General features: G+C 47.1%; 3 protein-coding genes across 3 annotated transcripts; all 3 read right to left on the bottom strand.

Annotated features, from left to right (window-relative positions):
* Positions 1-803: 803 nt before the first annotated feature.
* LOC117853267 (uncharacterized) lies at positions 804-2,578 on the bottom strand. The gene is made up of 3 exons (XM_034735653.2): positions 2,226-2,578; positions 1,377-2,036; positions 804-1,113 (listed from the first exon to the last, which is right to left on the bottom strand). Exons 1-3 carry the CDS (start codon positions 2,461-2,463, stop codon positions 1,082-1,084), a joined length of 930 nt encoding a protein of 309 aa, XP_034591544.1. The 5' UTR covers positions 2,464-2,578; the 3' UTR covers positions 804-1,081.
* Positions 2,579-7,274: 4,696 nt separating this feature from the next.
* LOC117853343 (protein ABERRANT PANICLE ORGANIZATION 1) lies at positions 7,275-9,017 on the bottom strand. The gene is made up of 2 exons (XM_034735732.2): positions 7,972-9,017; positions 7,275-7,881 (listed from the first exon to the last, which is right to left on the bottom strand). Exons 1-2 carry the CDS (start codon positions 8,685-8,687, stop codon positions 7,275-7,277), a joined length of 1,323 nt encoding a protein of 440 aa, XP_034591623.1. The 5' UTR covers positions 8,688-9,017.
* A 6,052-nt stretch (positions 9,018-15,069) lies between these two features.
* LOC117852955 (probable allantoate deiminase) lies at positions 15,070-19,590 on the bottom strand. Its single transcript, XM_034735275.2, has 12 exons — positions 19,412-19,590; positions 19,209-19,294; positions 18,356-18,459; positions 18,197-18,281; positions 17,982-18,098; positions 17,034-17,143; positions 16,846-16,951; positions 16,680-16,766; positions 15,956-16,195; positions 15,729-15,854; positions 15,469-15,633; positions 15,070-15,376 (listed from the first exon to the last, which is right to left on the bottom strand). The coding sequence occupies exons 1-12, from the start codon at positions 19,506-19,508 to the stop codon at positions 15,197-15,199; spliced, it is 1,503 nt and encodes a 500-aa protein (XP_034591166.1). The 5' UTR covers positions 19,509-19,590; the 3' UTR covers positions 15,070-15,196.
* Positions 19,591-23,832: the final 4,242 nt, after the last annotated feature.

Below are 23,832 nucleotides of genomic sequence, written 5' to 3'. Positions count from 1 at the left end.
AGGTGGGTGTAGATTGGTCCAACAACTTGTAAAATGCTTAATTTAGTGCAATAATTAATTGGTGTACCTACAGTCCAAACGTTACAATGAGAACGTAATAAGCAAAGTAGATGGGCATGTGAATTTTATTCCAATGAATAATTCTTATTTTTTGTCAACAAAAGTCGTGATTGTGACATGTCTGTTGCTTCTCAAATGTGTACATAACTTATTTTTCATGAGTTAAAACGGAATAAAATTTTAAAATTACACCATTGGTATTACTGAAATACTAAAGTCCACAAGAGAGATTCTATGACCTTAAGTTTCTTCTGCGCTTCTGCTCATGTATTCAACAACTGCAGAGAAGCATGTATGTTTCTAGCTTCGCTTAGTTTTACTTTCTATACAAGTACATGTGGCTTTAAAAAATATTTACGCCAAGGTATTGGTAGTATATGTTAATATATTGTTTTTTTAGCTGAACAAAAATGCATAATCAAAATGTAAAACATTGAGGGTGAACTTATCAATATTGAATATAAAATTAAATATTTCTAATTAAAAATAAATCATTGTATAAAAATAATTAATACAAAGACATAACATTAATTTCGTAAACGAATGTTTTAATCCTTGCTAAATATGTTACCCTTGCGACACAAATATTAATGGTCAAATTGCTCAATAACTTATTCTTATGTGAGTATCCTCTGGTCCAGCATTTGCGAATATGTTTATTGTTACAACATTTGCACTATGGATGCACCGATTTGCAAATTTATTGCACTAATTTGAGCATTTTATAAGTTCTTGTACCAATCTGCACCCACATATCAAGTTATTATACTAGATTGAGCATTCTACAAGTTGTTGAACCAATTTGCACCACCTGACAAGTTGTTGTATGGTGAGTGCAATTTACTCTTCTTCGGAGGAAACGTTTGGTAATAGTCTTACATCAATCCAGTTCCTTTCTTCTTACAAAACAGCACGAATACATAGCAAACGTTCATGCACATGACATTACAGGTAGATTCACATGGAAACGTATTTGCAACAAGGATGTAGATAAAAAATGTCTCTGACAAAACCCGCACATTCACATGGAAACGTATTTGCAACCTTCATAACCTGCAGAAACAGAACAGAGCGCACATTAATTTCTACAGAAACGATTGAAAGTATTTAAAAAAAATTGCGAACGGAAAAAAAAACACGATCAACTATTCATATGCATGTGAATGGGCCTCACTGTTCTTGGGCCCAAATAGTTCACAGGCTCCACCCATACTTTCCCAAACAAAATATCAAAGGCTTGCAACAGCGCAACGTACACACGCACACCGCGATGCATGTGAAGTTGTGCACGTGCACGGTGACTCGGTGAGGCTTACTGGGATCTCTGGTGACGAGCATGGCGGTGCCGGCGAAGTCGCAGGTCCCGCCGGTGGCCTTGGTGCGCTGCCAGTAGCTGTTGAAGGCGTAGGACGCGTGCGAAGTCAGCGTGTCCGGCAGGTAGCACGGCCCGCCGGGCGCCGCCATGCCGCAGTCCGCGCCCGACCCGCACGCGTAGTCCATCGCCGTCTGCACCACGGCGCTCGCCACCTTCGGGTTCGCCACGCACCACATCCCCCGCCGCACCGCCTGCCCCGGCGGGGGCGCCGGGAACGCCACCGGCGGCATGAACAGCGGCTGCGGCGGAGCGCTGCTGCCCGGCGCGACGATGGATGGCGAGCCGGCCGGCGGGGACGCGCCGGGCATCGGCGGTGGGCTGATGCCCGGCGCGATGGACGGCGAGACGGCTGACGGTGACGGGGGCGCGCCGGGCGGGCTCGCCACCGGCGGCAACGGGGCTGGCATGGCAGGCTTTGCGGGGGGAGGGTACACGCAGTAGGGAGGTGGCGGCGGAACGGCATCGGCATCGGCTGCTGGAGTTGATGGGCCGCCGCCGCCGATGACGTCTTTGTACGGTGGCAACGACGGCGAATTCACGAGGTTGGGGAACGAGTACTCCTTTGTCCTTGACGCGTCACCTGCCCAATCTGTTGCCGAAGCTAGCATGCATGATGACGACAAAGAAAATTAGAAAGCAGCTTTCGCTAGTGAAATACTACTACATATGTGATCAGGAACAACATGTAATTAACGATCGTTTGAAATGCGGGAATTCATTTCACCAAAACAACAAACATGTATGCAAAATGCAATGTGCAATTGTGGAGCGTGGAGCATTTTGCTATTACCATATTGCACGAAGATGATGAGTGCTAGGATGAAAATGAAGCAGTTCTTGAGCATGGTTAGCCCCATGAGGAGTTTGCCAGAAAATGTGGGCTCCTGAAGAGGATGCATGGGAGTGTTATAGTATAGGGTGCTGGAAAGTGATGGGGGAACAGACGAACAGTATGGATTGGGCAGGCAAAGGGGAGGCAGCAAGAATTCACCAGCTGCAAAGCTGCATGAGAATGATTTTTTAAACATTTATTTGGATGCGCTTCATCATTTCCAAAATGTTTAGTAGTTCTTTCTACTGTTGATTCGGTGCGGCCAGCCTTCGTTCAGGACTTGGATTCCCGCCTTCCCGGCCTTTTCTCCAGGTGAAGTTTTGGCACCTGTGCTTGCGTGGTCAAAGAGAAATTCAAGAAACAGGAAATTGAAAAGGGAAAAAGAAAGCTCTGATCTTGTATGAGCTGTACCGGTCTTTTCCGTTGCTTTGGTTCCACTCCAGCAGAGGCAACTAGCTGATCGGTGCCTTGTTTATGCGTACATGCATGCACAGTGACGCACAGTGTTTTGAGTATGCTCCCTGGGACTGCTTTAAGTTGCAGTCGATACTACGGGCTCAGTCGACTGCTTTAAGTTGCAGTCGATACTACGGGCTCAGTCGATACTACGATTTGGTAGGGCTGCGGCTTCTGCAAAAATAGTTCTGGCTATGATTTCTCTGGTAGAGCTGAAGCTATTCTAAAAATATTTGGTTCTGCTTTTTCATAAATAGATGAAACATGTCAATTGTCCAATACGCTCTTGTCTGTTGACTTGTACATATGAGTTTATATTTGCTCTCTCAATTTATAATATGATTTCATATAAAAAGTCAATGAATAATAATTATAGATTAACATATTTATTTGTGATTTTATATGAAAAATGAAAAAAAATATGAATGTATAGATTATCCCATACCATTATTTTGAACACATCATTTTCTTCCTTGTTAATTAATCCGCCTCTGGTCTTTTTCTTTTTAACGCATACAGAGTGCCAGCATTTCTTTCCTTGCCACAAGTTCCAACCTTATCATCCGCCCTTTTCTTTCCCTTTTCTTTCCCGTCTCTTCCGTCTCGCCATCCATCTCCTGATCTTTTTCCTCTCCCCCGCCGCATGTCGCTTGATCCGGCCCTGCTGCACTACTCCAGTATCACACGCTGCTCTAGCCTCGTACTCCGCACCCTCGCTGTCTCGCTCTGACCTCGCCGCGCCGCATATCCACTGGACCTGCCTCGCCGTCTCGCTTCGACCCCGCCACACCACTCCATCTCCACCGTGGCGGTCCCGCCCCATCTCCACCATGCCGGTGCCTGGCTGTGCGCACCGGCTCCGGCGCCGCCCTTCGCCACCGTGTGCTCCGCCTCTGCTGGTGCCTAGCCGGCGGCCCCTTCTTCTGCTGTGCCGCATCGAGCTGTGTGGGTTGGGAGGTTGGGTGGCATTTTTTTGTGAAAATTAGGCCAATTTCAGGGATATTTTGGTACAATCAATGCCACACTTTTTTCGGCTCCCTGCGTGCGTGCAGTTCATTTTCTAGGTGGCTTTCGCCTAGCTTGAGCCCTGGAGCACTTTTCCTTTTAGGTGTTTGGTGGTACAGCTTCGCGGAAACCGTCCGAGAAGCTCTTCTTAGAGCCGTGCAGTGCCAAACGCAGCCGGAGCCGTGACCTGTTTGTTTATGTGGAGGAAGTTGGGAACTGTTGGATATAGATAGGTCTTCAGGACTCCAGGTTTCATTTTCTCTGGGTTGTTAACTTTACCCAAAACTTGTCATAAATCAACTACAACAGTCTATGCAAGGCAGTTTTGGTTCATCTAATCACAATAAGTGAAACAAAAATCATCCAAAGGAGTGGAACCCAAACTACATATCCATTGGGTATCCAACCACTTACATCCCAAATATGTTTGTAAAGAAACGGTAATCATGAACAAAAATTAGCAAACTAATTACTCACAAGTCAAGCATCTTATATGTTAAAATATGTATGCGAACACCGTCATGTATGAACAAATTGTCAACCCAGAGCATGTAGAAGTCTTGGCATTTATGTTTGCTTATCCAAGAATGACTGTCTGATTGAAAGAAATCATCAAATGTGTATGCGACATAGCATAAATTTTTTTTGCACTGTATCAAGATTCAAGAATAAATTTCCTCAAAGAGTAAAATGCACCAGAGGTCCATCAATTTGTAAGGAGGTGTCATTTAGGTCCACGAACTCTGAAAGTACATTTTTGGATCTATAAACTTGTTAAGTCGTTCAACACAGGTCCATCATCTTCTCTCTCATCCATCTCATCTTCTCTCTCCTTCTAGCATTTTATCGAACATGTTGACAGCGGCGACACAGAGCTCTTCATCTGCTTCACCTCCCGCCTCTCCTCCGCATCCGTTGCCGTCAGCGCTCAAGACATTCCGCTCCTGCAACGGCTGCTCGCTCTGCTCACCGTCTCGGTCGGGTGGGGCCAGCAAGTGAAGGGTGCTCTCCGCCGATTTACACGGTGGCAAGAAGCGGTGTTAGCGTGCACTGGTTGGGGCAGCTGGCTGTGCGGTGTTGCTGTGGCGAGGTGGCTCTAGCGATCCAGGAGGAGGACGGCAACGACGACGTCGGCAAGCGAGCCGCCATTGTGTCGGTTGAGGAGATGATGGTGTTGGAAGGAGGACGGAGCGCCGGCGACGGATGCGGCAGAGAGGCAGGGGTGAAACGGATGAAGAGTTACGTGCCGCCACTGCAGTCGACATGTTCGATGAAATGCCAGAAGGAGAGAAAGGAAGATGGGAGGGAAGAGAGAACATGGCCAGTCACTGTACCATCTCAATACTAGATGCCTATACGGAGGAGTATGGACTTGTGGTGAACTACTTAATAAGTTTATGAAAAAAAATGCACTTTAGGAGTTCGTGAACCTAACTGACATCTTCTAACAAGTTAATGACCTCCTTTTATATTTTACTCTTCCTAAAAAAAAGATTCAGGAACAAATGATGATCTCAACTTGGGAACAATAATCACCGCAAAAAAAAATTCCATGCGCTTCATATCTCGGATTCAAATAGGAGCACAATCTTCAATTTTTCTATATAGGGTAGACAATAGTCAATGTACTGCATCTACAATTCACACTTTCAGTTTAGCATCTGTCACTCAGTGTTTGGTTTGAAAGACATGGGCTGAAGGAATTTTGTGAAAATTTTCACATGCTAAAAATATTTACTTTTTTTTGAAAAGGAGCTAAAAAAATTCTAGTTTGCAAGAAGCCCTCATAGCATTCGTACATCTGTTGACATGTTAGTAAATTTCGAAAGGTACAGTCTACTTGAAGTGAAGTGAAAAGAAAACTCTAGCTACACAACAGTGCTAGCCTCCTAGGCTCCTAGTCATGCTAGGGCTCCTCTGCCTTGTCTTTGCTCAGGCAGGCCAGGCCTCTGCAGGCTGCAGGCGACCCCTGCGCACACGTATGTACTGCTCCATCCATCTCTGATCTCTTTTGCGCGCGCGCCCGGCCGAAGCAGGAAGGAAAGGAATCTAGCCGCAGCAGCAAACCGGGCCGGCGGCCGGCCGAGAGGGATTTGGATTTCCGTGGGCATTGGCAGGCTGCGTGATCCAGCCAACAAGTACTGTTCCCACCTGCATACGCTACAGTACTTAACTCTTGTGCATTCCCCATAAGAGATTCCTCCGTTCTACTGTACATTGCCAAAAATAGTACCACTGTACACATGCAGTTCCATATATTGATCTTTGTTACATATGCTTTCAGAGATTTTGAAGATAATTAAGGTGGATGTGTGTGTTAATTGGGACACATGGAATACAATGATTTTCAGATTTCATTAGAGAACAAATTAACTATATGTGAGGGGAACTAGCTAGCAGAGAGATCGTATGATTTTGGGGAAGTCCTGAACATTCTGATACAGCATGATTTCTGAAACTAATAAAGAGGAACTTGGAATTGCTTCAAACTTCAAATGTTTTTTCACCAGGCCTTTTGCTGGCAAAGAGAAAACCAGAGAGATCATATTAAAATTTAAGGAGTATTTAGCATACAAAAGATGAGAAATCCTGACAGTTCATGGGATGTTCCAAAGCATGGATGGATACACACTATCCAAACCAAACCAAAACTCTTAAGAATTATCTGATTTGAACTTAGCTCGCCAGAATTAACCTGTCCAAATCAATTCCCAGTCTCTTTATGACATTTCGTTCTTGAATTTTATAGCCACTCCCAGAAGATTTACAATCTACGCTGAGAGCAAATATTTTTTATGGTTGAAAGAAGATAAGTGTTTTTGTCTCCAAAATTATTCTAGATCAAACACAAAATAGAAGTACATGGTTACTGAATTCTGAGATGTGATTTAACTAATCTCAGCATCTTGCACACACATGTCATGGCATTGGCACCTGATGATGTATAGATCACATCATCTTTGGTCTATCTATATGTTGCTGGGAAGTGCATCTCAAGAGAACAGCCTAGCATATATAGCTTCCTAGTATGCATATACTATGAATGAACCTTCACATCTATCAGAACGACATTATCAGAAAACATGTATAACCTTCGTCAGATGATCTCATGAAAAGACACAGAAAATAAGAATGGAGTGTAGCTCCAGCAGATTAATTGGCACATAGACCACAAGCTAGTTTCATATTGGACAAAAAAAAACCATCCAAGCCAGAATCTGCAGACAAGACTTCACCCGATTGCAAGGTCCATTTTAGATTGCAAACACTTATGCAGAAAGCAAGTTGCAAATAATAAAATTACTAATTCTCATACATAAATCATGCAATACCACAGATTTACCACTAACAAGGAATATCAAAGCATGTGACACCTCGCTACTAAGCTTACCAGTTACTAGAATGCTCTCTAGATAGAAACACCCAAATCCATGGCGTCCATCTGAGGATGCAGAGGCTTCATCATGATTTCAATTATCTAGAAAATGCATATGATGGTGCCATTGATCAAAACATGCGGCCACATACGCGCGCAGGAGCACAAAACTAGCCCTGCATTCCATGCAAGGCCGCCGGAGCCGTGGCGTCCAGGAGGCCGATGGCCGGCGTCGCCAGGCGGGGCTCGTAGGCGAACACCCTGAACCCCACGCCGCCGGCGCCGGCGCCGATCCCCCCGACGTACGGGTACGGGCACGGCGGCGCCCACCGCCACTCGTCGTGGCGCGAATCGAACACGAGCACGGGGCTCGCCGGCGCGCGGGGCGCCAGCACCACGAAGTCGCCGTGCGCGGCGCACTCGAACCCGCGCCCGGCCTCGGCCGCCATGAACTGCGCGTGCACGTCGGGCGGCATCCGCGCCACCTCCGTCCACGCGCCGCCGCCGCCGCCGCCGCCGCCGCCGCCGCTGCCGCCTGCTCCTCCGTGATGACCGCCGCGCAGCGTCCAGACGCGCACGCTCCGCGGAACGCTGAGGCGGCTCTTCTCGACGGCCGCAACCAGCGCCACCCTCGCCTCGCGCTCCCTCCCGCCGCCGAGCTCCACGAGCGCCGGCGACCGCAGGAACCTCCTCATCGGCGGCTGCACCTTGCTCCAGAAGTTGGCCGCCACGTCGAACACAAGCACCGCGAACGGCGACGAGCTCATGCAGTAGAACCTGCAGCAACATCCAGTAGAACTTGCATGCAATCAGTTCATGTTGTGTTCAACAAATTGTGAGCACATGTGCGCTCGCTTCAGGATTTACCTTCCGGAGGCGAAGGCCATGCCGGCGCGGGGGTCGAGGGAGGAGAGGCGGGGGAGGAGGGAGCTCGGGGCCCAGAAGCCGGAGGGCGGGACGGAGGCGGCGTCGGCGACGAAGGTGTCGGCGGAGATGTTCTTGACGGCGAAGGGGGACACGAGATCGTCCCCGGCCACGACGGCGATGAAGGAGGTGGGACCGGCGGCGAGGCCGACGGTGGGGGAGAGGCGCGCGTTGGGGCAGAGCGGCAGCGGCGCGAGGAGGCGCGTGATGGGGTTAGCGAGGAGCAGCGTCTTGTGGCCGGACGCGTCGGACAGGAACGCGAGCAGGCCCGCCGACGCGGCCGCCGGGGAGAAGGCCGCCTGCCCGGCGCCCGGCGCCGGCAGCGGCAGCGGGAGGCGGGACCAGGAGGGCGCCCGCCTGGTGGGGTCGAGGAGGAGGAGGTGCCCCGGCGCGGAGGGAACGGCGAAGGCGAAGAAGGGAAGGTGCGGGGAGAGGAGGAGGTGGGAGTGGAGGAACGGCGAGGAGTAGAGGAGGCCGTAGAAGCGGCGGCAGGCTGCGCGGAGGCGGAGGAAGGACGGCGTCGGGAGGCACGCCAGCACGCGGTCCACCAGCGGCTGCGGCAGCCGGCGCCACACGCGGGGGTCCATCTCCTCCGGCTCCGACGAGGACGACGACGACGGGTGGAGGCGCGGCAGGTGGTGAGGAGCCTGCTGCATCATGCTGCCCTGCCCTACGCTCTACACAATCTTCTGCTGGGTGATCGGATCGGATTGGATCGGAGTACGTGGGAGATCGAGGTAGCTGCAAGCCTGCTGCAGGTGTGAAGCAGTGGAAGTAGCTGGAGAGGGCAAGGTTGATATGCAGCAGGATATGCTGAGGGATTTCATGTGAGCCCTGCAAAGGTTGCAGCTTGCAGCCAAACGGACACGGAAGCTGGTTTGGAACGGAATCGCATATGATCGAGAATTTGAGATCCCAATCTAAGCAAACTGCAAACGGAGAAATGTTGGGGTGAAGTGTGATAGCTTGGCCGGGTAGGCAGTCATAGGCCTTGCAAGCTTTTGTCGTCCTGTCATTCTATGCAGACATGTACACATACAGGCATCGTCAAGATGTTGGCAGCAGTAGCAGGGCAGAGACAGATGGTGGGCAAACATTAATTTTGCTCTGGAGGTTTTGAATCCATTCATGTGTTGCTGAAATCCAAGAAACGGTTGCGAGAACGTTACAGCCAGTGTCTCCTGTCTCGTATTCAATTTTATCTATGACTATGAAGTTGCATGCCGGTGTTTCTCAGCGTATCTTTGTGAATTGTGATGATCTCAATATCAGTAACCCATATACTACTACCAAGCAGACATGACCCTCTAATCCTAATCCAGTAATCCAGCTCTCTTCTACTAAACATTCTGCTCTAATCCATCCTGCCCTTTTAAAGAATCCATCATTGACGTCCTGTCTTAATCTTAGTTTGGACCTTGGGCTGGCCCTTTTCTAGCTAATTGAACCATCTCAGCCCTTGGGCTGTTTCTGTTGGAAGCATGATGCATTGCATTGCAGTGCTATTTTGACATGATAAATAACAGATAACCTTCTTACATGTAATTCAACAAAATATAGGATATCAGTTGAGCATCACCACCTAGCTAGGTCACCATACCCTATCCTAGTATCCTCCTCCTCGGCAGGCGGTAAGAGCCAAGAGGAGCGGAGACATATCCATCTAGTAGACATGCTATATACATTTAATTTAGGCTGGAAACAATTTTGAGTTCATCCTCCCCGTTTGTAGTGATGATAGATCGATCGATTTTGGTCCGGTGATTTCCTCCATGGCGGTGTGTGAATGACAGTGGGTTTCATATTCATGGTGTCGGATTTTTTGATGTTCATGGGTGTGATGTTTGGTGATTCAGTCGTGTTTGGCAGTGGATCAGATTCTGTGGCATGATACAGAGCAAGCAGATGAGAGATGATTGGTCTAGCGTTTGTAGCGGTTTTTTTTAGGTATGAGATTGCATCGACGGATGATCGAGTAGGAGCAAATCACGTATGAGCCTGGGGCACACCCTGCAGATGTTTCTTAAGTGAAGCTAGTTTCTTTTTTTGCGGGAATTTCTTAAGTGAAGTTATGGTTCCATTTCGGGCTGGGGTCTCCAAAAGCCATCGATTGGGGTTTGATCTTGTTTAGCTCTCTGAATTTTCTTTTTTCTACCTGTGACGATATTGATGTTGATGGGGACTAGCAAGGAGTAGCCATGGATATGGACTTGTGGTGGTTCAGGAAAAAGACCTTGTTAGATTTTTATCGTAATTAGTTTTAATGGGGGTCTTATCTGCAAATGTTAGGGTGGTTTTTCTTAATATGTATCAGATATAAGATGCCCTAGGTGTCTTTTATTTATTAAAAAGAAATTGTTTAAGGGGTGTTAATTGTCAAATAGCTTGAGATTACCCAACTATTCGGGCGATGGATTATTTCAGTTGTTGGATAGAGATCCAGCACCTACGTTTATTAATTTCTTCCTTTTGCGATGGTATCAATACCACCATAAGTTATATAAAATCATTCTTTTCCTGCATAATTTGCTAAGTTGATAATGCACGATGTCGATTATGTATTTATGTCTACCAGTTGCACTTGTCACATAGAGGATTTATTAGGAAAATAGATTTTTCCGTTATAAAGCCACATGAAACATTTATAATTACCCCCTCATGTAGAAAGGGGAGAGGTTTTTTTTTGAAAGTTTCTAAAACATAACCTTCACTGCTATATTTGTTAAAAAAACATAAATCAAGAAATCATAATAGGAAAAATATTTTTCTAGACAAGTCCATCGTACCTTATCGAACATAAATAAACGTTCAATCGCGTTAGTACGATATAATCATTTCTCTCTTTTATTTATCAAACATCATTACAATCATTTTCTCAGATAGTTGGGCTGTACGCAATCATCCCAAATATCATCATCCAAATGACAAGGGGAAAGTGTGTTCTAAAGTACCTTATTATACATTGATGGCCCAAATGCTCTGCTAATTGCGAAAATTTGGTTGCGTCTACGGTGGACAGCGAGACTAGTACTTGTAGCCTGTAGTGTGCATGCAGGAGAGCAGGAGCGTAGTGGCTAGCCCATGCAGGAGCTAGGGGCCTTTCCCTTCCAAAAGGCTGTTCGAGCTAGCTGATGTGGTCTGTGGAGAAGGTGGTGTGTGACTGTGTGTGTCATTGTGTCAAAAAGCCCGGATGGAGTTGACAGGCACACAGCATGGCCAGTAGCCAACCGGCCGGCCTGTGTCTTGACATGTCGCCATGCGTTTTGTCTGTTGCCATTCCCACTCTCGCGTCCCCGTCGCGGCGTTGCGTCCCGGTGCTTGCATTGCCCCCCGACACCCCGTTTCCATTTTTGCACAGTACCAAAGAGCCCTTTCTGAAATGCCACTTCCACACGCCCCGCAGCTCTGCTCTGCAGCTCAATGCTCTCATCAAAGACTTCACACACAACTCCTGCGACGACGACGGTTCATTCAGTTCAGTCATCCGTTCCAGGTCTCGCGGGCCTGAACCTGACACGATAGCAAGCAAATCGATGGATGGATGAATGGATGCGTGGGTACAGTTTCGTGCTTGTCAGGCGTGCGTGATCAGCTAGGAGAGGAGTGAGTAGGAATGACAGTCAATTCATCAAGCTCTCCATTTCTTTCTTTTCAGAAGTGCTCGCATCATAATATTTGAGTTTCTTAATCTAGGATTTTTAGTAGGTAGGACACCCCAAAATATGGTTTTGCACAGCACGCATCACAAGCTTCGATTTATTCTCAAACACACCATGAAAGCCTGATTTGGTCCCTAATACAATGTACCAAATAAATTGATTTTTTCAGTTGAGAAGAGGAGTAAAAAGATCTTTCTATCCTCAGGCTCACTTGTCATATTCTCCCTCTTATCTTTCATCATCTCTTCTTTCCCGCTAGCGCTGCACCACGCTAGCCATCACGAGCCGCGCCATTGCCGACTATGCCTCGTCACCGGTCACCACAAACCGCGCTGCTGCCGCCAGCCGCCATGAGCCAATCAACATAAAGGAGCGACAAATGCCGCAACACAGGTTCTCCGTGCTCGTCATGGCTTCCTTCGATGTCACCTTCTAGGACTGGGAGGCACCCGGGTTGGCGTCTCGAGATTTGGGGTGTGCATCAACCCGCTCGGTCACTCCATGAAGGCTAGCTAACATATGAGGTCTCCAGCGAGATTAGCTTGTAGTCGCTCCCGTCTAGCTCTAGAGCGTCAGATAGGGAAAATAAGATGAAAGAGAGGGGAGGATCAGATGGAGAAGGATAAAATAGATTTCTTATCCCTCCTATCAGTCAAGAATAATTAATTTATTATGTGCGGTGTGTTTCGCATTGGGCTGGAGATCAAATCAATATTCGCAATGTGCATCGCACAATATGGTGATGTCTTGCAGACCAAAACCCCTTAATCTATCCTTGTCAAACAAAAGGCTTAATGTTTTGTAGAGTATAGCATACGATTCAATAATATGTTCTATTAATATCTGATTTTTTCTTATGGTGTTGATTTTATAGTCACGAGAAATATAATATAATATATATAGGTATATTATTAATCAAAGTGTGCTGGCGTGATCATATCGGTTTATCGGGTCGAACAGTTCGAAATGGAGGGAGCGCGCGCGTATATATATATGTATATATATATATATATATATATATATATATATTAATTATAAATTTTGATTTCATCGACGGGAAGAATGAGAGCGCCAAAACCACTTTTGTTTATGGATTGTTAATTTTAGTTTAGCTCCTTAAAAATGGGACATTCACCCTTAATTAATTAGATTCTCAGTATGTTCATCCGTTCTTACCAGGAAAAAGAAAAAGAAAAAGAATGGGCAGATTTGTGTTGCCACCATGGCATTCAATTCATCACTGGTTTAGACGTACAAGCATCGGTACTGCATGTCGTCGCAGCTGCACCTACTATACGTACGATGTAGCCTAGCTAGCTGCGACAGTATAGCACCGCAACGTACGTTACACGAAGATGAGGTTGCTGTACGTATTGCTGCCCTAGCTAGCTGCTGCATGCCTACTGATCTCTAGCTGACACACACTCACGTACGCACATGTGCTTCCTCATCCGGATCCCTGCCACCCTGTCTACGCCGATATCTTTTGCTTGGCCTTCTTTCTCGCAGCATTTCATGCACGCACGCAGAGCTGCTGGGAGACAAGAAGGAACGTACCTTTTAATTTTGCTACAAAAGAGGGAGAATCTTGGCAGGGCATTTTTGGTCACACAGCCCTATGATTTGGACCTGTGGATGGTGCAAGTCCTGCAGGCAATCCTTCAACCCACGACTATACCTCTCCGTCTCTGATTCCCAGCTGCTGTAGCCTGGATTTTATTTATTTTTTTGAAATGAATAGCCTGGACTTTGTTTGGGGATGACAGCTTGTGCCCTGGACTTTATTGGTGTCATTTTAGTAGCATTAATAGTTTAAGGCCATTCTCAAATGAAAATTCTTTTCATAGATATTTTATTATAATTAAATGAGTTACCGCACCAACTAATATGATGACATGATAAAAATGTTTATGAGAATAGAGATGGGAAACAGTTTCATCAAGGAAAAAAGGCATCGAGGCAAGCGATAATGATGGTGCAAGTGGTGTGGTGCAAGTGGTGTCTACGCGGCAAATAGTGGTAGGGGGGAGCACTAAAATATAATTTTAGGTTAGCAGAGGTTGTGTTGGTAAATCTCTAGTTGTAGTGGCGTGGATGTTGCGAGAACGCCCAGCGTAGAGTGGCGTGGAAAAAAAAAGAAAATAATCGAAAACAAATTACGAACTCGGTCGGTCGGAAATTTAACATATTTTCTAAATCAACTATTATGTGAGAAAAATGAAATGCAGAGGTGAAAGCGACAAGAAGTACTCCCAAGTTTTATGTGTGAGCAGAATCGGAAACAAAACTCGGTCCATTGGAAATTTCCATCATTATTTTTACCCCTAATTACCCTAATCAGTTCACTAGTTCTAAAACTCAAATTTCCTAATACAATGTGGGCTTGCTCCGACGCGCGAGGAGCATTTTGTGAGGTCTTGGTGAACATTGAGCACCCACGTATTGCTGGAATGGTTTCTGTGGTGGAACTTGCCCAACCCGGATCAAGTCCTCAACTAGGCACAAGTGCTCGTATCTTCTTGAATTTATTTATGGATCTAACCAGCATTATTCTTTAAGTGGTAGGCAACGTATCCGTCGATAACAGGGTACCTGCACTGACTTCGTCAATTTCGAGATCTGTTGGCTCAATCTCATGGAGGTGCTCATAGGGTACTGTGTTTCAAAAAAATAATCTAATCTTGATCAAGTTTATATAGAAAATATCTTAACATTTATACTATAAATTAAATGCACTATCAAAATATATTTTATAGAAATGTAGCGTGACTAGTATGATGTTTTAGGTATTTTTTTTAACTTAGTCAAAGTTAGAGAAATTTGACTTGAAACAAAAACTAAGATCATTTATAATTTGAAACAGAAAGAGCATAAATTTGAACATGAAGTACTTATTACGTGGGACAATATTGAAATATGCTATAGAAAAATTGTCATACGAAGGCCAGTTATTACACAGGGAGAGAGAGAGAGGCCCCACCACCATATCTTTCTTCTTCGTTCGTGTAGGCTGCCGGGCCGCGGGCCGCCTCATTGATAGTGTTGAGTGGTCCCGGGCCCCGGCCCGCGGCCCTTCTGTTCCATGCACACGGCACGCGGGGCCTGAGAGCACCTGCGGCCTGCTGCAGCTTTGCGGCGAACGCGAGGCACGGCCCAATCAATCTATCAATCCCGGCTAACTAGGCCGCGCGTCTCCCTCTCTGTTTTCGCCTGCTGCGGCAGCTCGCTCCGACGCTCGAGGAGACCCACCAGCAGACCACACCTGCCGGTTTGTCCATCACGCGGCTCGCCACCACCGGCCCCAACCCCCCGCCGGCGCCGGGCCACTGGGAAGCGCGGATCCTACGGTCCACGACGAAACGAAACCCGTGCACGTCTCAACGAAGAGAAGTGTGTTTTTATTCCTGCCCAATTGCAATGTAACAGCAACAGCAACAACAAACAGTCTATGTACAGTTGCAGGCTACACGCCTACCCCCACCGAAAGAATCGTCACCATCGCCGGCCATCTACGACGCGGCCACCGCGCTCCGCTCGGCGGCCTCCAGCGGCTGCGGCTCCGACGACACCGCGGCCTGCTCGACGAAGTTGGCCAGCGCGAGCCCCGCGGCCCACACGTCGTCGTCCGTCACCGACTCCTCCGGCGAGTGGCTCACGCCGCCGCGGCACCGCACGAACAGCATCCCGATCTGCGACCACAGGCCCCCCGGAGGAGCGTCAGCTTCGCTGTACGAATAAACATTCACGTTCACAGTACGCGTGCTGACGTCTTTGCTCTTACCTTTGTGAGCTTGGCCATGGCCATCGCGTCGTGCCCCGCGCCGCTCATCAGCACCGGCGTCTCTGCGGCGGCCGCGTGGCCCGGCATCGCCAACACGGTGGACCGCGCCGCGCGCTTCAGCTGGGCGGTCAGCTCCGGGTCACTGGGCGTCGCCGGCGCCGAGTGCTGCCCGGAGAACCCACAAGGATCGCCACAGTTAATTGTCACAAAATCTGCACCGTACTGGCAAAGATGAATGCAGATTCAGTAGTTCTGCTCACCTTATGCTCGACTCTGCAATCGACCAGCCTGTCGTCGCATCTCTGGAGAACCAGCCTCGAGAAGCTGGTCACGATCGTCTCCCTGACTTTGTCGTCCATGGCGCGGATGTCCACCGTAAAGTTCACCTGCGGCAGGCAACGAACCCCCCAAGATTCAGTTTGCTGAAGCACCAGTTGATCAGCACGGCCAAAAGAGAAATCAGAATTGTAATGCTCGGCAAGCTTACCTGCCCCGGTATCACGTTGCTGGCGCTGGGCCACGTCAGTAGCTCGCCGACGGTGCACACCAGCCCGGCGAGGGACTCCTCCGTGAAGCACCCGCACTCCTCATCGTAGGTCAGCAACTTGTTGGGCTCTTTGCAGAGGCGCTCCAGAGTCACAACCAACTCTGCAGCTGCAACCATCGGATCACGCCGCAATTTCATTGGAACCGTGCCAGCATGCCCTTGTGAACCATCTACTATGACCTAATACAAACAAAAAGAAAAAAAGACTAAGCATTGTATCTACGTTCTTCTTCATTTGAAGGCTCAATATAGCGACTTGGAAGTGAAGCTGGAATTAGCCATCACATTTGACGCTGACAACTTGAATGTTTGAATGTCAACGTTAATCAAAGAGAACCTTGAGTGATTATTGCGTCAAAGATTACTCATGACATCCATTTACTTAATGAGATGGATGTTGACTGCTGTTGTTATCCCCCAGATGCTTCTTGATTCATGTTGATTACTAATACTATTTGCTAAGAAAAGACTCATAGTACACAATCGTTTAAGAAAAAGACTACCTGATAGTTCAGCAATGGGCTGTATTTACTTTATTCATTTGCTAATAAAGTTGACCTCAAGATAGGATACCATGTAATTCAGCTAGGTCATATTTTAGTTCTGAATGATGTAGTTCTTTGACAGCATTACTTTACAAGAATATCAGAGAACTCTGCTGCACCTTTAATCGCGTCTGTCCTGCAATTCCTTTTACAACACCAAGAGGATAACGGAGCGCTTCCAGGACAGGGCCTTGCTCTATGTGTACCTACAAGTAAAAAAAAATTATGAGTACTGTATTTTGTATTTACCAGGCAACACATGGAAGACATTCAAATGCTTCATACCTCAACATAACTCTCCACTGACTCCGGGTTGTACCTGGCTTGACTGATAGCAGCAGCAGTAGCCTCAAAAGAATTCATTTTCAGAACATCTTGTACTGTAGTGCCGCTGAGGAAATTGAATACAACGTATAGACTGCATCAGTAGTCCATTCGTAAAACTGTTCGATTGGTTACGCAAAAAAGACAACCTCTTGTCTGATACTTGTAAAATTGATTCAGGTAGTGTACCAGCTACAGCAGCGCTTCCCAGAAAAGTTGTCTGGAATCTAACACCCTCCTCGTCACTGAATGCAATGACCTGAGCATTTACTAGGAGAAGTGAGTGCTAGGCTCTGTTGTGGTGATATTTTCAGATGATGACAATGCAAGCTAAATAATGCTGTTTCATAATTTGATATACCACTTAAACCATTTTTTTATGAAACTACAGCAGCCACTTTGGCATTATAGTCAGGCAGTCAAGAATAATTGACACTCTGATTCACATCAAAACAGCAGGACTTGATCTAAAGGCAATGCTTAAGCATCTGTTCTGCATACTAACATGCATGACACCTGACACCCTGTACATTTTTATTATCAAGATTGTTACAAAAGATGAGCCGCGCATAGAATCTTTTCAAGAACAGTGGAGGTATGGCAACTGCTTAAAGTAATACTACCAAACTGGATTCCCCCAGCTTCTGATTACTTTTTTGCCTGATGTCTTATAACAATATCAAGGAACCTCTTAATATATTGACACGCAGCTCTCTTGCGTGTTCGAGAAAAAAAAACAATATCGAGGAACTTCCTAAGTATCTTAGCTATCCAATAAGCATCTCAAAGTTTAATATAAATAAAAGATGGTACTAACCCTATGTCTGCTAGTGACTAGAAAACAATGTGAAATATTTGTATGAAACATTAAAAGAGTAAATATACGAAATACAAAAACAGGATCAATGCAGATAAGTGTCGTATCTACAGGACGCATGTGGCTCATAATGCCACTTGTTGAGAGTGAGAATAGTATAAAGCGGCTCACACGCTGTAGTGGAGCAAGCAAACACCTTCAAAGAAGGATAAGCCTAATTGATGATATGATACAATAGTAACAACACTATTGTACTGGAAACACTAGAGAATTCTCTAACCTCCACTGGTCTAATTAGCCTGTGCAGTTTCCCAGTAACTTTCAAAACCTTCAAAGCAGAGATTGCACAAATAATACCCAATGACCCATCATACATTCCAGCATCAATGACAGTGTCCTGTTTTTGCAAAGGAAAAAGTTATCAGTCATTGAAATATTGGATTGCCATTTAAATAAATACTGATGAAATCACATAATAAAAGAAAATAGCCTCACCATATGAGATCCAATCAATAAGGCCTCTTTGGTAGAATTAGCCGGCTCAAACCGACCATGAATGTTCCCCATTTGATCAACCCACCTTCACGTTGAACAGAGATAGGTAAGTCAAGATCAAAGTGTGAGAAAACGACTGAAAGCAAAAAACACACGTACGTCGTAAGCCCGGCATCTTTCATCCAACTGACGATGACAGCAGTGGCTCTGATAGAAGCCGGACTCAGGAACGTCCTTTCGAGGTAGCCTTCCCCATCAGATATCTGATTCATACAAATCAACGCCGTATCAGAAACTTGTAGCTGCGCAGCTGAAATGTTAGGCCTGGTAACCAAAGGAGAATCTCGGAAGAAAACGTTCCAAATCTTTGAAACCAGGAATGACTCGCGTCGGTTAATTAAAAATTCAGGTAAAGAACGTGAAAATGGAGCAACTTATAGCGTGAGGCACTAAGGTTATCTTCCCCAGAAAACAAAGCAGGGATAATATCAGAATCCAACAAAAAGAAAAAAAATGTAGTGTTTAGTGTTTACACCCCATCAGCTAATTGTTTCCTAAAAGGAAAAAAGAAGGATAAGCCTAAACAGTATCTGCACGATGTGGCCTGGAACATAAGTCATTAATTACAAGATGATTCCTAAAAAAAGATGAAATAATATCCAGACTCTTGAGGGACAGAGGGAGCAGGTGTTATCAGCTAATATTCCTGTTCTTGCAAAGTGAGAGCTGTAGAATCTTAGGATTCCGAGAAAAGCAGAGAGAGGTGCAGTCTACAGCAGAGCACCCCAAATCTTCAGTCTCTTTTATGGTTCTTCCACATGACCCCACAAATCTTACTACTTGCAAGTTGCAACTATGAGAGCATGCAACTGCGAAACAGAACACGACTGAGCTGCATCTCATCCGATTTGGCAAGCAACACGCGGCCCAAGCAATCTAACAAGATCCCCGCATCTTGAGCTGGAAAAGCGGATCGATAACTGAATATTCAGGAATGGATGGACGGCCTGACCTTGCCCAGCTCCTTGAGCCTCATCACGGTCTCGTCCCTGAGAATCTCCCTGTGCAGGCCATCTCCTCCGAGCTCCGGCAGCCCATCTGACCAATTACAGCAAAACCACTGGTGAGGAAAATCAAGCTCCAGAAAGATCGCGAAAGGAAACGGACAAAGCGCGGCGGACGCGGCTGATGCAAGCGGCGAGATGAACCACCCACCGGCGGCCAAGGCTGGGACCGAGGCAAGGAGGACGGAGATGGAGACGACGAGGAGGTACAGGTTGTGGCGCAGGGGGCGGGAGGAGGAAGGAGCCATCGAGCCGCCGAGGATGTGTGGCCGCTGTGGGGTGGTGGCTGGCTGGCTGGCTCCTCCCTTCCCGCAGCGGGTGTGGACGAGGCCGCAAGCTGGCTGCTTTTATAAGCGCGCTGGTTGGGCTTTGGCTCTCGTGCCGTCGCCTGCATTCAGCGTGCGCTGTTGGGGCACGAAACATGGGGGCTCAGCCGCTCAGGTCACTTTTTATTAGAACAACATGTGACGTATATGTTTCTATTGCTATATACGGAGTATAGCAGAAAAGTCTAAATCTTTGTTTGAACTTCACACCAGTTTCTCAGCGTGAAAAAATCAGAAGTTCAAACAAACAGCGATCTTCTCGTGTAGCTCCTGAAAATTAGAGAAGTTGAGTTTATATGGAAAGCTGGAAAACTCAGTTTTATGATTATTTTTTTTTACTTTCTGAGCTCAGAAAGCTAACCACATCTTCTAAAAGCTAGTGTTGGGTTTTTAGAAGAAAGCCAACAACAGCTCTTCACAAAAGTTCAAAAGCTGCAGCTCAAACAAACATGCCCTAAATTAAATAATCAAAAAAAAAAACTGCAGAAAATAACTTAATTTACTTAGAAAAACTAAAGATGAGCCACGTGCCGGCAACAACAACACACCCCGTCGAGAATGTTAATTACTAAACCATCCTCTAAAATTGAGGTAATTCTGAACAGGATAACTACCGCGAGCTTGAAAAGGCACGCATTTTGGTTACACCTCGAGGTGTTTTTCGCATCTTTGTGAACACTCCAACATTGCTTACCGGCCGGCCGGTCGGGTGATCAGCAGGAAGATTGTTCTGAGTAGCAAACTAGAGACGAATTATAGGATAGTCATGACCCGATGTATCATTATATTTATATATCCTCATTTCCCTCGCTTCAAATCTCAACTTCTTCGTTACCATGCCTTGTAAATTTTGCAAATTTTAAAGATTCAATTCATTGATCTTGTATTAACACTTAGAGCATGTTTGTAGCTTGGGCTACCTCAGCTAGATAGGCCAGATCCATGGGGTGCAGATATGTTGATTGGCAAATCTGCACCCCATGATACTGGCTGGGCTGGGAGGGTGTTTGTTAGGGTGGGCTGTTAGTGGATCCTCCATAGCTAACCCAAACTGCCATCTAAAAATGACGTTTGGTAGCCTGCATAGGGGAGATGTTCCCTCACCACGCGCAGGCCCCGGTGAAGGTTACCCCTCCTCTCAGGCACCCAGAAACACACCGAAGAAATGATGTACACTTTAACTGAATTAATTCACAACTAAATAGGGAGGTCAACCGTACAAATGTGAACCAGATTTACAAAGGAGCATATTTACATCAACTTCTGAAGGTAATTAGTATATGACATAACATAATTAGGGCCTTTCTTACATGACAGTTGCAAGCAAATTGGAGCAGGAACATGACAGAGGACAATAGTCACTTACAAATGCCAACATGGATCAAACACTACATAAGGAAAACCATGTGCCTTAGCAGCAGGCAACATCTCCCTGCTGTCGGTGTTTTAGACCGGCAACCCGCCTAGGGGTACCCTAGGTGGTCTTTTGTGCGGTAAGGGTTGTCGAGAATCAAGGAATCAATGGTGACACAAGGAACACGATTTAGACAGGTTCGGGCCGCTAGATCACGTAATACCCTACGTCCTGTGTGTTGGTTTGTATTGATGTACGTTCTGGTCCTGAGGATTGTGTTTGAGGGGGGTCCCTGCCCAGCCTTATATACACGGGAGGGCAGGGTTACAAGTCTGAGTCCTAGTCGGGTACTATTACAGAGTTCTACTCGGTATCGGCCCGAGTAGTTTTCCATAAACATACAAGACTAGTCTGAGTAGGATACGCCCATCCTTGTTCTGATCATGTCCGAGTACGTCCCTTAGTGGGCCGTCCAAGGCCTACTCGTGGGTCTGGGGAGTAGTCCCGACAAGCCCCCGAGTACTTTGTAGTCGTGCGCCATAGTATTGTGCACTGCAGGCACTACCCGAGTAGTTTTTGTAGACTGAAGTGCTCGAGTACTGTCGCGTGGTTGGAAGGTACTCTTTCTGCAGCTTCGAGTTGTCTCCGTCCCGAGTAATTTTTATATGGTAGTGCGATGTCAATCGCACTCCATATGGAGTAGCCCCTGAGCCTTAGGTTGAGTCGAAGAATCAGGCTTAGGGTCAAACCAGCTTTTGCCCATTTTACCCTCGGAGATCTTGAAAAAGAAAAAACTGACCAACGGGTACGGTACCCGTAGCCCCCGAGCACTTAGGCGATTCCTGTCGTTGAAGTGGTCAGCAATCCGTTGAATGCAGTAGCCGTTGGGTGTTTATTGCGATTAATATGCGATTAATCTGTCCGTTGCGCAACTGACGCGTCGAAACCGGAGCCGGCGGAGATAAATCTGGAAAGCCCCTTTTCGGTTGCTGTGACGCCGCACGGGCATTAGATCTGTTCTTCCTCCTCCTCTATGCCTTCGCTCGCTGTTTCGCCACCGCCAGTGCCGCTTAGATCCGAGTGGAAGCCTCTTCCTTAACTTGAGGTTGAGTCCATCGGATGCGCTCCAAGAAGATGGGCAAGAAACCCGAGAAGATCCAAGGCAAGGCTTCGGCGATGGGCAAGGTCAGATCCAAGAAGGGGAAGGAGTTGGTGCTGCCGGCGCCGAAGGTGGGGCCAACAAACCAGACAGCTCCGCCACCACCTGGGGCAACTTGGCAACACTCAGTGATGAAGGAGGAAGCAGTCCAAGCGCTAGTTGATGCCAAGCTCCTTCAGCCGAAGGAAATCGTGCAGTGGCGCCCCGCGTTCCCCAATGCCTGGCAGTTTGAGGAACATCTTGCCGAGATGGTGATGCTTGCTCATTTCGTGGAAAGGGGACTGGCCGTGCCCACCTCCGACTTCTTCAGAGGTATTCTCGAGTACTACAATGTTCAGCTCGTCCACTTGAATCCCAATGGAGTACTGCACATGGCTATATTTGTACATCTGTGCGAAGTTTTCCTGGGAGTACCTCCAAGTCTCGAGCTATTTAGGAAACTGTTCTGTTGCAAGCCTCAGCCGAGTGCCCAGCGGACGGAGGTCTTTGGAGGTGCCGGGTTCCAACTCAGGAACTTGAATGCATATATTGAGTATAATCTGACGGACTCCCATGGGGATTGGAAGAAAAGGTGGTTCTACATCGGGAGCCATGATCCTCGCTTGCCTGTGGTGACTAGTCACGTGCCCAAGCATGCGGAAAACTGGGTAAGCGAGCCCAAGGACACCCCTGAGCTTGATCTCCAGATGCAGCAGATCACCGAGTTGAAAGCACTCGGTCTGACTGGGATCAACGTGGCAGCTAGCTTCCTGAAGAGAAGGGTCCAGCCACTTCAAAAACGTGCTCACCCGGGAAGTGAGTACAGAGGTCTGAAGGATCCATCGCGTATGTCTGAGGAGGACATATCTGACGATGACGTGGAGGCGCTGCTGGCTAAGTTTTTTAGGAACTATCAGGGAGTACCAGTAATCCCTGCAGCCCTTCGTCAGTATGAATCCTGGTATGAGCCAGAAGTGGTAAGTTTTTCCTCCTGACTTGTTCTTCTGTGACTTGGGATTCCCGATTTGTTGTTTAGAAGTCCCGAGTTCTTGACGGCTACGTGGCACATTCGGAAGAAGAGTCGGAAGCCGTCGTCGAGGAGTCGGAGGACAAGCCTTCTCCTCCTGTCAAGAGACGCAGAGTAGTCCGCAAGATGGCTGCGGCGAAGTCTGTTTCAACCACTGAAAGGTCTCGGGGTACCAAGGTATGTAGTCGATAACTTGTATGTTACTGAGGAGCTTAAAATGCGTTATTGATGTGGTGAATCTTGTCTCGGTTCGCGAAGGCTGTAGATGAGGCTGTCTCTGAAGAAATAGCCGCGTCCGACCCTGAAGTTGGTGATGCGGCTGTTGACACGGTGCCAGAGAGGGTACCATCAACAGAAACTGTGGTAGCCCCCGAGTTAACTGCGCCAACTCCTCCTGCTGCCATGCCGCCCATTACCGACCAGGCGGTTCTGGGGCTGCCTGCTGGAGTAGCGAAGAAGGTGTCACCAGTACTTGCTACTGGCACCTTGCTGTCCAATGTGATCGCCAGTGGTAAGCGTTCTCTTCCGATTGTTTTCAATTGAGTAGTACTATTGGTCTTGACTTTGATTTTGCAGGTCTTGGTGAGAAGACGGTGCCGGCGGCTGTTCCCGCAGCTCCGAATACTTGGCTGCCTGTCGCCGAGAAAAAGCGTGTGCGACTGCCACCACGTTCAACCCGGTGAGCCTTCTTTTTCTTTTTGAATGACGTTGAAATGTCTTGAACTCA

This window comes from Setaria viridis, chromosome 4 (assembly GCF_005286985.2).
Source record: "Setaria viridis chromosome 4, Setaria_viridis_v4.0, whole genome shotgun sequence".
NCBI classification, from domain to species: Eukaryota; Viridiplantae; Streptophyta; class Magnoliopsida; order Poales; family Poaceae; genus Setaria; species Setaria viridis.
This window is presented reverse-complemented; position numbering and strand designations above follow the sequence as displayed.

What these genes read in the sequence shown, in the direction of transcription:
- LOC117853343 (XM_034735732.2), bottom strand. Translation starts at nt 8,687, where the DNA reads ATGATGCAGCAGGCTCCTCACCACCTGCCGCGCCTCCACCCGTCGTCG. An exon ending in ATGGCCTTCGCCTCCGGAAG is followed by an intron (nt 7,882 to 7,971) that starts GTAAATCCTGAA and finishes ATGTTGCTGCAG; the next exon opens with GTTCTACTGCATGAGCTCGT.
- LOC117852955 (XM_034735275.2), bottom strand. Translation starts at nt 19,508, where the DNA reads ATGGCTCCTTCCTCCTCCCGCCCCCTGCGCCACAACCTGTACCTCCTC. An exon ending in GGCTCAAGGAGCTGGGCAAG is followed by an intron (nt 18,460 to 19,208) that starts GTCAGGCCGTCC and finishes TGTATGAATCAG; the next exon opens with ATATCTGATGGGGAAGGCTA. An exon ending in CAGTGGAGAGTTATGTTGAG is followed by an intron (nt 16,767 to 16,845) that starts GTATGAAGCATT and finishes TTTTACTTGTAG; the next exon opens with GTACACATAGAGCAAGGCCC.
- LOC117853267 (XM_034735653.2), bottom strand. Translation starts at nt 2,463, where the DNA reads ATGTTTAAAAAATCATTCTCATGCAGCTTTGCAGCTGGTGAATTCTTG. An exon ending in CATCATCTTCGTGCAATATG is followed by an intron (nt 2,037 to 2,225) that starts GTAATAGCAAAA and finishes CATGCATGCTAG; the next exon opens with CTTCGGCAACAGATTGGGCA. An exon ending in GCTCGTCACCAGAGATCCCA is followed by an intron (nt 1,114 to 1,376) that starts GTAAGCCTCACC and finishes CTGTTTCTGCAG; the next exon opens with GTTATGAAGGTTGCAAATAC.